The sequence below is a fragment of the Sus scrofa genome, chromosome 13, assembly GCF_054392235.1.
Source record: "Sus scrofa isolate SSC_HxYL_T2T_F1_AM1 chromosome 13, Sscrofa_HxYL_maternal_Yorkshire_Landrace_v2.0, whole genome shotgun sequence".
In the NCBI taxonomy this organism is placed as follows: Eukaryota; Metazoa; Chordata; class Mammalia; order Artiodactyla; family Suidae; genus Sus; species Sus scrofa.
In genome coordinates, this window is record NC_139395.1 from 44,739,609 (window position 1) to 44,756,519 (window position 16,911).

A 16,911-nucleotide genomic window follows, 5' to 3' on the forward strand; every position below is an offset into this window, starting at 1 on the left:
ACCATATCAAGAATATCCATAGGAGTTCCCATTGTGGCTACAGTTCCCAGTGGCTCTGATTCGATCCCTAGCCTGTGAACGTCCATTTGCCCCAGATGCAGCCCTAAAAAGACAACAACAAAAAAGAATATTCATAAATACAAATAAGTTGGAGAGTAAGGGAATCTAGATACCATGTCACCTAATAAATGGTTATAGTTAGATCAAAGTATTTTTATTTACTCTGGAAAAAAGATGATTTATAGGACTATAGTGATTTTTGTTTCAAAATATCAGAAAGTTTAGAAGATGAAAGTCTTATTTTGCGGAATTCCAAAAGTTAGACTTGTGATCAACAGAAGTGCAGAATGACAAATTTTAGCTCATTTAAAGTTAGAACATTTTAAATTATTTATTTGAAAAAGTATAACACATAACCCAGAGGAAAATTTTATAATGCAAAGAGATAGACAACTAAAATTACATCTCCTGCAGTTCCCTCTGCAGTAGTGGGTTAGGAATCTGACTGCAATAGCTTGGGACCCTGCTGAGGCACAGGTTTGATCCCCTGCCCGGGGAAGTGGGTTAAAAGGATCCGGCATTGCAGCAGTGGGTCAAGCTGTGGCTCGGATTCAATCCCTGACCCAGGAACTTCAATATGCTGCAGGTACAGTCATAAAAGATCAAATTTTGATACCTAAATTAGAATCCTTTCTCTACATTTATTAACTCTATGATCTGTAACACTCAATTCCCTTTATTGCTCTCCTAGATGTCTACTTCACACATCCCCCACCCCAAATCTCAGTCACCACTCTTAACTAATATTAATATGCTGCATATTTAAGCCCATTTTCCACCCATCTGCCAATCTTTTAAAACAAGGCAACGCGGTGATAAATTTTCATTTCCTGTGAAAATTATCTTTTGAGTTCTCAAGGTAAACCTAAAAACAACAGAGTATTTTTACCTCATTTTACAAAGAAGATACCTGGATGTAATTTCCACTTTCAGACACCAATAATGTATAATAATAAAGCTAGTTAATCTATGAAGTTGAATTTTGTTTTTCTTTTTAGGGCTGCACCTGTAGCATATGGAAGTTCCTAGGCTAGTGGTCGAATGGGAGCTGCAGTTGCCAACCTACTCCACAGCCATGGCAATGCCAGATCTGAGCCATATCCGTGACCTATGTGGAAGCTTGTGGCAACGCTGGATCCTGAACCCACTCAGCAAGGCCAGGGATCAAACCTGCATTCTCATGGATACTAGTCAAGTTCTTAACCCACTGAGCCACAAAGGGAACTCCTATAAAACAGAATTTTTTCAGATCTTCTACACCATTGGTTTTTTGGTTTTGTGTGTCTCAAATGCCAAGATATACTATATTAGAATTTAAGAAAATGCAGCTGGGGAGTTCCCGTCATGGCGCAGCAGGAACGATTCCAACTAGGTAGGAACAATGAGGTTGCGGGTTTGATCCCTGGCCTCACTCAGCGGGTTAAGGATCCAGCACTGCCGTGAGCTATGGTGTAGGTTTCAGACACGGCTTGGATCCTTTGTTACTGTAGCTGTGGTGTAGGGCAGCAGCTACAGCTCCAATTAGACCCCTAGCCTGGGAACCTCTGTATGCCACAGGTGTGGCCCTAAAAAGCTAAAAAAAAAAAAGGAAAGAGAAGAAAATGCAGTTGGTCTATAATCCTACCCATCCAATCCCTAGACAGTTTAAAATAGTCTAATCATCACAGACAGCTGTTAAGTGCCATCAATAGCTCATTGGAAGATGTCAAATCTTAGGCTCTAAGACAAAGAAATATGGCAAGTTGACAAGGAAGATGCAACCCTCACAGAGAAATAACAAAGGGTAAAATAAAATGATAGAAAGACTATTAGTCTGAGGAGTTCCCATTGTGGTGCAGCAGAAACAAATCCGACTAGGAACATGAGGTTGAGGGTTCAATCCCTGGCCTTGCTCAGTGGGTTAAGGATCCAGTGTTGCCATGAGCTGTGGTGTACGTCACAGACACGGCTTGGATCTGGCGTTGCTGTGGCTGTGGTGTAGGCCGGCAGCTGTAGCTCTGATTAGACCCCTAGCCTGGAAACTTCCATGTGCTGCAGGTATGGCCCTAAAAAGCAAAAATAAATAAATAAATAAATATATATATAAAAGAGGAGTTCCTGTTGTGGCGCAGTGAAAATGAATCCAACTAGGAACCATGAGGTTTCGGGTTCAATCTGTGGCCTTGCTCAGTGAGTTAAGGATCCACTGTTGCCATGAGCTGTGGTGTAGGTTGCAGAATCAGCTGGGATCTGGCGTTGCTGTGGCTGTGGTGTAGGCCAGAAGCAATAGCTCTGATTAAACCCCTAGCCTGGAAACCTCCATATGCTGCAGGACATAAAGACAAAAGACAAAAAAAAAAAAAAAAAAAAAAACAACTATGAATTAACAACAGACACTAATACCCTTCTAGAAGTCCAACAGGTAGCTGGTTTTCATGCCTACATCTACACTAAGAGCACTAGAAATCAAAGCTGACACTGCGGAAACACTCTAACTAGTACAGTATGATGAAAAAGCACTATACAATTTGGCCAAAGTTTTCTGTACTAGGGCCTTTCTATGGCCTTCTGTCCAGATGGCATGCCCCAATTCCCCTTTCCATTGTGTGTTTTCAAAACATCTGATGGGAAGGCCTAACAGTGTAATATATGTTAAAAGCAAAAGCTTGAAAATCAATCAAAATGGATTTGAAAACCAACTCCAATACTTTTGATACTTTTTAATCCAAGATACTAAGAGAAATGGTGGCCAGATTATCTACATAACTGAAAGAGTAGTACTGTAATTACTTCAAAGAGAGGATGAAAAGAGAGAACATTTATTTAAAATCCTCCAGGAGTTCTCTTGTGGTACAGTGGGTTAAGGATTTGGCATTGCCACTGTAGCAGCTTAGGTTGCTCCTGTGGCATGGGATCGATCCCTGGCCCAGGACTTCCATATGCCACAGGTGTGGCAAAAAAAAAAAAAATAATAATAATTAATAAAATAAAATCCTCCATACAGGGAGTTCCCTGGTGGTTCAACAGGTTAAGGATTCAGCATTGTCACTGCTGCAGCTCTGGGGGCTGCTGTGGTACAGGTTCGACCCCTGGCCCAGGAACTTCTACATTCCACAGGCACAGCCAAAAAGAAAAAAAAAAAAAAAAAGGAAAAAAAAAAATGTATATATAATGAAAAAAATATAAAGTCTTCCATATAGAAAAAATTTGTAAACAATGCAACCAAGGGGTTAATAACTAAAATATATAAAGAGCTTACACAACTCAATATCAAAAAAAGGAACCCATCAAAATATGGGCAGAAGACCTAAATAGAGATTTTTCCAAAAGACACACAGATGGCTAATAGGTACATGAAGATACTCAATATCACTAATCATTAGAGAAATGCAAATCAAAACCACAATGATGAGTTCCCACTGTGGCACAAGATCAGAGGCATCTTGGGAGCACTGGGATGCAGGCTGTTTGCCAGCCCAGCACAGTAGGTTAAGGATCTGGCATTGCTGCCGCTGTGCATCTGCGGCTTGGGTCAGAACCCTGGCCCAGGAGCTCCACATGTTGCAGATGTGCCCCCACCCAAAAAAAAGTATCAACTATCTTACAGAACAACAAAAGCCTCAGTTTCTGAGCATCGAGTTTTCTACCATTTTTCAAGATCACAGATTTATGGTATATCCAAAAACAACCCTTTATCACTGCATCTGTAGTTTCCTCGCTTCCCTTCAGTCCCTAGTATTCATAAAGAGATAAATGAGACTGATATGAAGGATTTTAACAGAAAGACAAATAAACAAGAATAAAGCACAGGAGCAAAGTTTAAATAGGTTATCCATTCCAGAAAATACACAAGTTTAAAACAACTAAAAAGGCTGGGGGTATGGATGGAGGAAATGTTCTAATACAATAAATAATACACTGTCCTAAGGCAGCAGTTATATTCTCTCTCAGACCACCATAATAAGATTTCTAGTTTTCATTATTTTAAATCCACTAGGACCAACAGAAGCATAAAAAGAGCCTTGAGCACCAATTACTTTCATCAGCATAACACATACACCCAATTCCCTGATCTCCTCTCCCCTAATCTGAGTTATTTAAGAAGGTCTTATAATCAATGTCAGTAATTATTAATACTGCTATTCACTCTATCAGGAAAATAGAATAATGAAGAATTAAGTCAACTCAAACATTTACTAAGCACATACCACTATGTACCCAGCTGCCAGTTACTGAGATTCCTCTGCCATTCAAAAGAATAAGTCTCTAAAACATATTCATCACGGTCCTTGGATTTTTCTCATACACGGGACTACAAATTCCTTTAGGTCCTAGCAACAGAACCAACAGGTCTAAATCATGCAAGAGAATGGATGAATGCTAAGGTAGGCCCCATGAAATGTTAGCCTGTCTTAATGCTTTGTACTAGTAACTACCCACAGTATCTTAAAAGTTGGAGAACTATAAAAACACACATTTATACAAATACATCTTTTAAAATATTTATATTGAAATAGTAACAATGAAAATAAAAAAACTTAAGCAATGGGTACATTTCACAAAAGCACATAGCTAACAAATTTTGCAACTAACATATGCATAGTTGAAAAAAATGTCCTAGCATAATCAGGTTCTAACTACTGCCCCAAGTGCATATCCTCTGACACTATCATTATCTTCTCTAATAATAAAGCAGTCAAAGAAAGATAAGCACCAAATATTTTTTGGTACTCTCACTGTCTCTCTCTAATACATGTGACCATTACTATAACTGCGGAAATACTGGCTTTATATTCGACTACCACTGTTTCAATATGTTAATATTTAGTTATTAACATCACTTCCTTATACAAACTGCTGTTAATCTGCCAAAAAGACTATATACTATACTTTTAAAATGTCAACAACTGGTTTCCTAATTATACAATAAAAGATTTTGTGGAGTTCCCATGTGGCTCAGCAGAAAAGAACCCAACTAGTATCTATGAGGACACAGGTTCAATCCCTGGCCCTGCTCAGTGGGTTAAGGATCTGGTGTTGCCCTGAGCTGTGGTGTAGGTCACAGATGCCACTTGGATCTGGCATTGCTCTGGTTGTGATGTAGGCTAGTAATTGCAGCTTCAATTCAACCCCAAGCCTGGGAACATCCATATTCCATGGGTGTTGCCCTAAAAAAATATATATAAACAATAAAAGCTTGTTTTCATTAATGTGAATGGTAAATTTAAGCTTAAAGAATTACCTATTACAGGAGTTCCTGTCGTGGCTCAGTGGTTAACAAATCCGACTAGGAACCATGAGGTTGCAGGTTCGATTCCTGGCCTTGCCTTGCTCAGTGGGTTAAGGATCTGGTGTTGCTGTGGAGCTGTGGTGTAGGTTGCAGATGCAGCTCGGATCTCTCATTGCTGTAGCTCTGGCGTAGGCCGGCGGCTGCAGCTCCAACTGGACACCTAGCCTGGGAACTTCCATATGCCGCGGGAGCAGCCCTTAAAAAAACAAACAAACAAAAAAATTACCTATTATAAACTTCAGGAGTACCTATCTCTTTTTTTTTTTTTTTTTTCGTCTTTTTGCCATTTCTTGGGCTGCTCTCGCGGCGTATGGAGGTTCCCAGGCTAGGTGTCCAATTGGAGCTGTAGCCACCGGCCTACACCAGAGCCATAGCAACGCAGAATCTGAGCCACATCTGCCACCTACACCACAGCTCACAGCAACGCCGTATCCTTAACCTACTGAGCAAGGCCAGGGATTGAACCCATTACCTCATGGTTCCTAGTCAGATTCGTTAACCACTGCGCCACGACGGGAACTCCCAGGAATACCTATCTCTAACAAAATGTTTTATTGTACCTCAACAAAGTTCATCTGTTTACTCTAGGTTTTTTTTTTTTTTTTTTTTTTGGTCTTTTTAGGGCTGTACCTGCAGCATATGGAGGTTCCCAGGCTAGGTGTCCAATTGGAGCTACAGCTGCCAGCCTACACCACAGCCACAGCAACAAGGGATCTGAGCTGCACCTGCGATTTACACCACAGTTCATAGCAACACCAGGTCCTTAACCCACTGAACAAGGCCAAGGATCAAACCTGCATCCTCATGAATGATAGATTCATTTCCGCTGAGCCACGACGGGAACTCCTGTTTACTCTAGATAATTCTTAACTAAATTTCCAGCAGTCCAATAAAACGTGTACTTATGTTTTAGGGTTGATACACATACTAGAATTGCTAAATTAATGGAAGAATTATATATTTAACTAGGCAATTTTAGAAAGTCTGTGTGTGCTCAAGATCAGAAAAATTAACTTCCAAAGAAAGAGTTTTTGCATCCATCTATATAATTCATGAACAAGGAGTTCCCGTCGTGGCGCAGTGGTTAATGAATCCAACTAGGAACCATGAGGTTGCGGGTTCGATCCCTGGCCTTGCTCAGTGGGTTAAGGATCTGGTGTTGCTGTGAGCTGTGGTGTAGGTTGCAGACGCGGCTCAGATCCCACAGTGCTGTGGCTCTGGCGTAGGCTGGCGGCTACAGCTCCGATTGGACCCCTAGCCTGGGAACCTCCATATGCCACAGGAGCGGCCCAAGAAATGGCAAAAAGACAAAAAATAAAAATAAATATAATTCATGAATAAAATGCTAGCTCTACTTTACACTCACCCAAAATTCCTAAAGACTTTAAACATGGCACCTTCTGCCTACTAGAGTATGTAATTAACAACTATTCACCAACAAGTGAAATATCAAACAAAAGACTTTCAAAAAAACATTTTGGTCCATGAGTCTCCCAAGATCTAATCATGAAGCAAATATTGGTGATTACTATATACAGCACTCCCCAAAGAGAATCTCTAACTCCACTTGGCAGGAAGCAGACAGCACAGAAAAGCTACAGTTAGAAACCACCACTTGCTCCAGATTCTCTAGAGCCCACAGCATTGTTCCCAGTAAGCAGATCTCGGGACAGCCTGCCAGCACAATCAAACTGCTATCAATACCCAAACTATCCTAAGTATATTTTTCACTTGTGAGATGTTAGCCTCTGAGAGAAAAAGCATTCTTATTTAAAAAAAAAGAAAAAAAAAAAAGGCATTCTAAAATAAAAATCATCTTTAGGAATTCAGACCAATTTTAAACCTCTGTCTAAATGACCAAAATATTTGCTCAGTTGGAAAAGATACTGAAGTAACCATTAGATTAAAAAAAAAAAAAAAAAAAAAAAAAAAAACTACCCAATCAAACATAAAGGACACTATACATGAACTCCAAAGTTAAGGGACTCAAATACAACATTTGATTAGCATGATATAACCTAAAATGACACAAAGTAATTGTTTCTCATTTGAATCCATGAAAAGTACACTTTCAAATATAAATCCCATTACAAAAAAAAACAACAAACCTATTGAATTTTCAGTTAACTAGCTTGTTGGCTAGCCTCAAACCAACCATTTTCAAGAGACTGCACTTAAATAACTTGAGTTTTCTCTTTAAAATAAGCAGCCAACTAAGCAAAGTAGGGCAAGAGTAAAAGCTAATCCATCAGCACCAGACAGGACAAACAGAAATAAGATGGGCAATAAAGTAAAACTTTAAAAAAGAAAATGAAAAAGTATAGGAGTCAAATTCTAAACAAAATTGTGGAAGTTCCTGTCGTGGCTCAGTGGTTAACGAATCCGACTAGGAACCATAAGGCTGCAGGTTCAATCCCTGGCCTCGATCCGGTGTTGCCATGAGCTGTGGTGTGGGTTGCAGACATAGCTCGGATCCTGCATTAAGGATCCGGTGTTGCCATGAGCTGTGGTGTGGGTTGCAGACATAGCTCGGATCCTGCGTTGCTGTGGCTCTGGCGTAGGCCAGCAGCTGTGGCTCTGATTAGACCCCTAGCCTAGGAACCTCCATATGCCGCAGGAATGGCCCCAGAAAAGGCAAAAAGACAAAAAATAAATAAACAAAATTGTGAAAACACCATCATCAATTACCAGATATACTCACCCTGTGGATAAACATTTTTGGAAGGAGACACCTTCCACACAGCTAAGATGTCCTAAGGCCCTTTTAAACTACTTAACAGAAGTTCCCGTCATGGCACAGCAGAAATGAATCCGACTAGGAACCATGAGGTTGAGGGTTTGATCCCTGGCCTTGCTCCGTGGGTTAAGGATCCAGCGTTGTTGTGAGTTGTGATGTAGGTCACAGACTCGGCTCAGATCTGGCATTGATGTGGCTCTGGCATAGGCCGGCAGCTACAGCTCCAATTAGACCCCTAGCATGGGAACCTCCATGTGCCAAGGGTGTGGCCCTAAAAGGACAAAAGACAAAAAAAAAAAAAAAAGAAGAAAAAGAAAAAGAAAGCAACATAGTACCTTGATAGTATAGAATATCCCGTTAAAAAAGCACATTTTATACATAACTGCAAGCATGCAGATACAATATACAGAAAAAAAGGTAGAATATGTGTAGTAGTATGATTCCCCTTTTGTAAAAACAAAAACCAAACAAAAGGTCTGAAAAGGTATACACTAAACTGTCAAGAGTGGTTAACTCTTGGATGTGGGACTTGAAGAGATGGAGTTAGGAAATTAAAGGTGGATTTTTACTTTTTCCTCTATAAACACCTAGATTATCTGACCCCCTTTGCAATATGCATTTACTGCTTTTGTAATTTAAAAAAAAAAAAGCCATTTCAAATCTATTACCAGATACTGTTTTTAAAGTAACACACTCAGTTAGTACAAAGAGATAATAACAGTAGTAAGGTACCTCCAAACCTTGAATTTAAAGCTCTGTCCTCAGAAATTAAAGACTAGGAGACACGACAATTAAATGTAGCATGCAGGAGTTCCCACTGTGGTGCAATGGGATTGGAAGTGTCTCAGGAGTACTGGGATGCAGGTTCCATCCCCGGCACAGCACAGTGGATTAAGGATCTGGTGTTGCTGCACCTGCAGCATAGGTCCCAACTTCGGCTTGAATCTGGTCCTTGGTCCGTAAACACCATATGCCATAAGGAGGCCAAAAGAGGGGGGGAAAATGTAACACGTGATCCAGACAAAAAAAAAAGGACACTGGCAACCTCTAAATATGACCTGTATACCAGGTAATAATACTGCTATAAATGTTAAATTGCCTGAATTTGATTATTGCACACTGGTTATTTAAGAAAATGTTTGTTCTTAGGTAAAACTATGAAGCATTTGGGGTAGAGTGTCATGTTACCTGTATCTTACTCTCAAATGATTCGGCCAAAAATAAACACATTGTGTGTGTGTATGTATTTTATATAAAAAGATAAAGGAGATGTGGCAAAATTTCAACTACTGGTCAATATAGATGAAAATATGGGAATTCATTATACCATTCATTCAGCATCCCTGGAAGTTTGAACTGTTTTTCAAAATAAAAGCTCCTTTCCCCCTAAAGAATAGATTTCTCTCAGAAAAGGAAAAAGAATGCTTCTAAACCTGATTTTCAGTGACTCTAGGTGTAAGTGTTTCAGTTTCTAATATGAATTGTCTCTCAGGGTCCTATAATAATAGCTCTCTGCATTATAAAATAAGGTACCTTGGAAATGATGAAGCTGGTCAATTTTTGATTCCAGCAGATGACTATTCCAGCTTCTCTGCAAAAACTGACAATGCTCATGGAACAAAACTAAATATCAGAGATTAAGAAAAATTATTATAAGTATCTGTTAAAGAGTGAATGATAATTTTTTATCATTTCAAATTTTTTAAAGGAGAGTACATTAAATCAGTCACTATAGTGAAAGGGGCAGAAAAGACTCAAACACAAGTCTCACTAAGGAAACTAGAAAAGTATGATTCGTAGATAATCTTGTATGTATAAAGTATGTCTTAACAGTTTGACGTTTCTTAGGAAAACAACTGTATCAACAGTTGCTCCATACCTTTCCAAAGATGTAATGTGTCAGTAGACAATAGGTCTGCCTGAAATCTACAAAAGGCAAGAGCAAAGAGGGACATGAATACTGGAGAGGTATACTCTATCCTAAATATTAGGTTAGTTCATCAGGCTTTCCATATTCACCAGTAAACCCTTCAAGTAATATTTTGGCCTCTCATGTACCTCAGTAGCCCAAAGAGGGTATCCTGCCTGTAGAGCATACCTCAATCACTACAAAGCTATTTCTCCCTTATGAAATAACAAAAATTGAGTTATGTACTGGCTGCAAAGCTACTAAAGGTCCAGACCATATGTGGAATCTGATGGCCAGATTATGATGCTTTCAGTTGGCTTCTTTTGGCAGCTCTACCCACTGTAATTTAGGTGTTTATGAGAATTTTATGAGAACTTGACTAAACTCATTGCTCTTTATTTTATTTGAACATGCTGAAATTTTTTTCCCAGTTAATGAACTTTATTTTTGCCAAATTCACCATGGTTTTCATATCATGGTCCCTTATAAAGTACTGTCCTTTCTAGCTGCATCTTTCCATTCAATACTAATAATGAAAGAGTTAACATGGTCCTAATTCTTAAATCCTCATTAAAACCCTTTGTAGAAAATACTGTTATGATCCCCACTTTACATACAGGACACTAAGGCACAGAGTCATTACAAAACTTGCCCAGGTTCATACAGCTATTAAGTAAGTGAGATTCTAATCCAAGATTTAGGCTCCAGAGCTCAGGGATTTAACATTTTTTTGTGCTTTGGACTATTCAGCAATCTGATGAAGTCTGCTGCAAATTCCTTCTCAGCTTAGTATTTTTAAATACATGAAATAAATTACATATGATTACAAAGGAGACCAACTACTTGGGGAAGAAAAACCCAAATATATGATACAGTAGTATATATGCTTCTCAACAGTCTAGTAGTGGTTCTCCTATCTACTCTAAGTTCTATGTAATAATAAAGATAATACTTTGAGATATCTACAATACTACATTATAAGACCGGTGGTTTGCACTATAAGTAAAATCACAGGTACTGTTAATAGTACTACCATTGCTATTTACATTAGTAATTAAAAGAAATACTAACTTCCAGTGAGAGGTTAGTGAAGAGGTTAATTTTTCCTCCTAAGTTTATGGATGCCACTCATGTTAACACTGCAATTTATAAGGATCTAAGTCCTTTTCTCTTTCTACACTGGATTCCTTGGTGATCTCATCCAGTCTCATGGCTTTGAATACTAACTAAGTTGATGGCTAACTTATCTCTAGTTCAGACCTTTCCTCTAAATTCCGGACTTGGATACCAATTCAACCCAAATGTCTAATAGGCACCTCAAACTTACCACGTCTAAAACTGAACTCCTTATCTATTCCCCAAATTTGCTCTTTTGTCATCCCTTAGTTGATGCCAATCTTATCTTCCTTAGTACCCCCACTAAAACCATTGGAATTATCCTTGGCTTCTCTTTCACGTGCCACATCTGATCTATCAACAAATCATACTGGTTTTATCTTCAAAATATATCCAGAATTCAACCATTTCTCACTATCTTCTGTTACCACCTTGGTACAAGTCACTAGCAACTCTTAGACTTCTAACTTCTTTACAATTTTAAGTCTCCCTGCCTCTTGCTACTGCTGTTTCCCCCTGCAAATTGAGTGATCCTTCCGAAGCTAAAAGCAGACCATGTCACTCCTTGGTTGAAAACTCCAGGCAAAATACTTATAAAGCCTCTACAAAGCCCTGTGAAATCTGTACCCTACCCAAACATAATTTACTATTACTTTCTTGCTCTTTCCAGGCACACTGAGCAGAACATCATTTGGTCTGCCTCAGCACCTTGGAACTAACTATTCCCTCTAATTGGAAGGCTTTCTCCCCAGATATTAACAAGGCTAACTTCCTTTTGAAGTCTTTGCCCAAACACCATTCTCAAAAAGGCTCATCTGGTCCACTTCATTTTAAACTTCAACATCTACCCCAGAAATTCTGTATACCCCTTGTCCTGCTCCATTTTCCCAAGCAATGACCTTTGAACACTCTATTTATTGCTTATCATTCCTCACTAGGAAGAGTGACCACAAGGGCAAAACTGTTTGTTTTATACACCTTATTCCTAGTGTGCCTATGTTTGGCATAAAATAAACATGCAAATGTTCAAAAAATAGCATTTCTATCACTGTAAAGTACTTGCCTGTGTCTCTCATTAGAAGAATTCTTTGAAGACTCTGGATATAATCTGCAGTGTCCTTAACACCTGGCCCTGGGCCTGCCCAACAGCAGACACCTAATGCACTGATACTCAGATGATTACACCCATTTTCACCTGAAACACAATTCTATCTACCACAGAAAAAAGGTTTACAGCTGTGTCTCATTAAATAGTGGGTAGAAAACAGAAAAGAACATCAGGTTCCACTGTTACTTCAATCAACTGAATTTAAGTTTCATGCCTTATTTCTTCATGTCTGAGAAACATTTCTAACTCAAGTCTAAAAAAGAGCACTTGGGGAGTTCCCGTCATGGCTCAGTGGTTAACGAATCCGACTAGGAACCACAGGTTGCAGTTTTGATCCCTGGCCTTGCTCAGTGGGTTTAGGATCCGTCGTTGTCGTAAGCTGTGGTGTAGGTTGCAGATGCGGCTTGGATCTGGCATTGCTGTGGCTGTGGTGTAGGCCAGCAGCTACAGCTCCGATTAGACCCCTAGCCTGGGAACCTCCATATGCCACAGGAGCGGCCCCAGAAAAGGCAAATAGACACACCAAAAAAAAAAAAAAAAAAAAAAAAAAGAGCACTTGGGAGTTGCCATTGTGGCACAGTGGAAACGAATCCAATAGTATCCATCAGGATGCAGATTCAATCCCTGGCCTTGCTCGGTGGGCTGGGGATCTGGCATTGCGGTGAGCTGCAGTGTAGGTCGCAGATGTGGCTTGGATCCCTCGTTGCTGTGGCATAGGTCGCGCAGCTACAGCTCCGATTCAACCCCTAGCCTGGGAACTTCCATATGCCACAGGTGTGGCCCTAAAAAGCACAAAAATAAAACAATAAAAAGGGCACTTAGTCATTCCTTCCCCTTAGCCACAGCACCATCTCTCAAGCCCACCTAACCTTCTCATGTTTGACTTAAAATGCTATGTCTTGGAGTTCCCATCATGGCACGGCAGAAACAAATCCAACTAGGAACCGTGAGGTTGCCGGTTCAATCCCTGGCATCAATCAGCGGGTCAAGGATCCAGTGCTGACGTGAGCTGTGATGTAGGTTGCAGACGCGGCTCAGATCCCACACTGCTGTGGCTTAAGTGCTGTGGCTTAACCCACTGAGCGATGCCAGGGATGGAACCCGCATCCTCATGGATGCTAGTCAGGTTTTTTAACCACTGGGCTATAGCTCCGATTAGACCCCTAGCCTGGGAACCTCCATATGCCGCAGGTGCAGCCCCAAAAAGACCAAAAAAAAAAAAAAAACTATGTCTTAAGCTTTCCCCCATGACCCGAGGTAGAACGATACGCGCACTCTGTGCGAAGTGCTTTTCATACATTATTCTCCCAAAGGCCCTGTGAAGTTGCTTCCATTACGACACCTACCTCAAAGACGAGAAAACCCAAAACTTGGAGAGATGAAATCACTTGCTCAAGGTTCAACTAGCATTCAAGTCCAGGTCTCCCTGACTCTGAAATTCAAGTTCTTTAACCCTATACTATACCACTTTTCTCTCTCCAGTGGTGCAAACTCAAACTAGCTTACACATACTACTTTTTAATGTTTGTTAACATTTCACATACCTAGGCTTCAATTCCTACATCAACGAAACTGGTGATACTGTTCATGATGCCTACCAAGACCACTTCCACTTTCTACAGTATTATGACAAAAAACGTCTTCTTTACATACTCCATGTGGGTTCACACACAAAAAAATTTTGTCTTTTTTTTTTTTTTTTTTTTGGTCTTTTTAGGGCTACACCCAAGGCATATGGAGGTTCCAGGCTAGGGGTCCAAATGGAGCTGTAGCCACCAGACTACAGCCACAGCCACAGCAATGCCGGATCCGAGCCACGTCTGGGACCTACACAATTCATGGCAATGCCGGATCCTTAACCCACTGAGCGATGCCAGGGATCGAACCCGCATCCTCATGGATGCTAGTCAAGTTTTTTAACCACTGAGCCATAACAGGAACGCCCATAAAACATTCTTCATTCCTCCCCACACTCTGGTCCACTGAAGATGTACTTCTGAGTCCACTTTCCCACACAGTATGAAAAATTATGTTTTCCCTCAAGAAGTTTAAGCATGTGGTCCTTAAAGCTTCTGGACTTCAACAAATAACCTGGAAAAAGGAACTGAAAGCAGGCACTTAGCGCCTTCAGGGGCTAGAGTGTTATTTTGCACAGGATAAATGCTCAATGAGCATTTATTGGATCATTACACAGAATTTTTTTTTTTTGAGGTTTTCCAGTTCTCGAACCAAAAACTATATACATGAGCTTTGTAACTGAACTGATGATTGCACAGTAAATCCAAACAATCTATTTAAGGTAAGGTTAGACTATAGGCAAGAACTCATGAAAGGATATAACATGTTGAGACAATTTACTATTGCAAATAAGAGCTGGGTTTTGTTTTAGAAAGGCAGAATCATTATTCCTCTTTTTGTTCAGGTATAACCACCTACACCCCAACAGAATCCTTCTGAGTGGAAAAGTGAACCTAAGAACTATCAAGTAAGACCCAGACATTTCTGGACCAAGATGAAAAGATTTGGCAAAGGGTTCCAAAAAAGAGCCATAGCAGAACTAAGGCAAAATGTGTCAAAAGAGCAAATCTCTTGGAATCATTCTGGTCTTAGAAGTGACAGCCGCATCTGAAAACCCTATCAACAGCTAAGTTTGAAATGAGTTGTATATTCTTAGGTCCAGACTTCAACCAACACCAGCAAATGGAGGTTAAGTATAGCTTTTTAAAACGATAGTTTTGTGAGGACGTTGAGAAACAAGTGAATCCAGGATCAGAAGGAGTGGAAGCTCTCTTGAGATAACAGATACAGTAGCAGAGCCTTCAACAGAAATGTAAAAATGTCCTAGGTTGAAAATAGACTATTGGGCAAAACGATTTTTCGGTCTTCTGGAACACTGCTTAGAAAACCCTCAAATGATTCCTGGTTTTTACCAAATTATTCACAAGGCGTAGAAAGTCATCCATTTAGAGTAAGAGGTTTCTGCTACCAAGGAAGTAAAGTGTCCGAAAGTGTGCAAATCTCATAATCTAGTAGAGAATGTATGCCCCTCCAGAGGCTTTCATTTTCGAGCGGAAAAACAAACCCAGTGTCACCTCAACAGCGGGGCCACTCAAACCTCGCCATTACAAAATCAAAGTGCCAAAGGTGCAGAATATGAAGCCGGGAGCACCACCAGGCCTGGAACGAGTTCCAAGAGGGAAAAAAAAAAATCAAAACCGAGAGCGCAGCGCGAGTCCCTCGGCCGCCCTGGGCCAGGCGACGCGCGCTAGGCCCTTCCGGTCAGAGCCGCCGTCGCCGGGAGGCCAGGCGACGGGCCAGGCTTCCACCCGAGCCCGGGGATTCGCGGCCTACCCTCGCCAGTGCCCTCTCGCCGAGTCTGGCACCGGCTGCTCCGCGGACTCGGCTCCTTGCTCTACAACGCGGCCCCAACGCACCGCGAGGAGCCGAAGGAGACCGCCAAGGCTTGGGCCAGCCGGGTCGGTACAGACGCGGCGGCAGCTGAGGCCGCGCCGCCCCTCCCCCACCGGCCCGGCCCGGCCCAACTGCCGCTGCGACGCGAGCAGCGGCGCCAACGCCGGGCCCAACCGCCAACCCGCGGCGGCCCGGACGAGGGGACTGTGGCTGCGGCGCGGGCCTGCTCCCCACGCCGCCCGCGCGAGTCCACCGCGGACCCGTTACTCTCTGCGCCAACAGCCGTCAGGACGCGCCGCCCCCCGCTCGGGTAAAGGCGGCAGAGGGCAGGAGGAGGCCACGGAGCTGATACTTACTCAGGGGTCGGGTGCTCGGGGTCGTAGAAATCCCCCATCTTCGGAGGCGGCTGCGGCGGCAGCTGCTTCATCAGGAGCTACTGGAGGCGGCGACGCGAGCCCCCTCCCCGCGGCAGGGCGACGCGAGGGAGGGGAGGGGAGGAGGCCGCAGGTCCGACCGCGGCGGCGGCGGCAGGGGCGGCCCGCGTCGCTTGCTCGCTTGCTCCCTCCCTCCCTCCGGCGCCCGCCCGCCGCTTTCTCCCCCACACTCTCACACCGTGAGCGACGCGTACCCCGCCCGCCCCTCAGCCGCACAGGCCCGGCCCCTTAAAGAGACACGCACTCGCCGCGCTTCCGCCGCCAGTCGTCGCGCTGGCAGCTGTGGGTTGACCTCAGATCGGGACGGGAGGGGCGGGAAGGGTGGGAGAGGCTGGGCGCAGCCTGAAGACCCAGCCCGACTTTGCCTACGACTTCCCGGAACAATAAGCCTCAGGCCCTAGAACTGTTGGCCCGCCCCGGACAGAGAGCCGCAGCGTCGCGACCCCTCCCTCGGGCCCGCTGAGGCGGCAGGGTGCTGAGGCGTGACCCGGTGCGTCCCGGGGTTGTCTACGCGCGACGTCGGAGGAACATCCCGAGCCCCGCGGGACACCAACCTTCCTGCCCCACCGCCCTTGAAAACCAGCCCTTCGGGAGCGCCAGAGTCCGCAGCGGCGCCGAGGGCCCCTCCCCCAGGCCTGCGGGCTCTGAGGTAAGGCGGTCGCCGCTTCTCCTGAGCCTCTGGCCCCTCTCTCCTGTATTTCTGTTTCTCCTCCTCCTTGCCTCTTCATCTCACCCCTCAGCCAGTATGGAAACGGTGCTGTGCCGGTGATTCGCCCTTAAAAGCCGAGCCCTGGGGACGCCCCTTCCGCCAGTCCGCCAGCTCTGGGCAGGCTGGGCCCCCACCGCCCATCTCCCGGCAATGTCCAG

At 42.9% G+C, this 16,911-nt stretch overlaps 1 protein-coding gene across 21 annotated transcripts in view; it reads right to left on the bottom strand.

Annotated features, from left to right (window-relative positions):
- Positions 1 to 16,150, bottom strand: part of SETD2 (SET domain containing 2, histone lysine methyltransferase) — a 111,522-nt gene extending 95,372 nt beyond the window's left edge. For 12 of the 21 annotated variants that reach the window (XR_014822974.1, XR_014822977.1, XR_014822978.1 and 9 more), the window contains exon 1: positions 15,966 to 16,150. Coding sequence is in view for 2 of the 21 variants with exons in the window: in XM_084988080.1 (XP_084844206.1) it covers positions 15,966 to 16,037 (72 nt within the window). In the remaining 19 variants the exon portion in view is untranslated. Of the gene's footprint in view, positions 1 to 15,951 lie in introns of all 21 variants that reach the window. The other 9 variants (XR_014822985.1, XR_014822990.1, XR_014822987.1 and 6 more) reach the window with 2 other exon arrangements.
- Between the last annotated feature and the right edge of the window lie 761 nt (positions 16,151 to 16,911).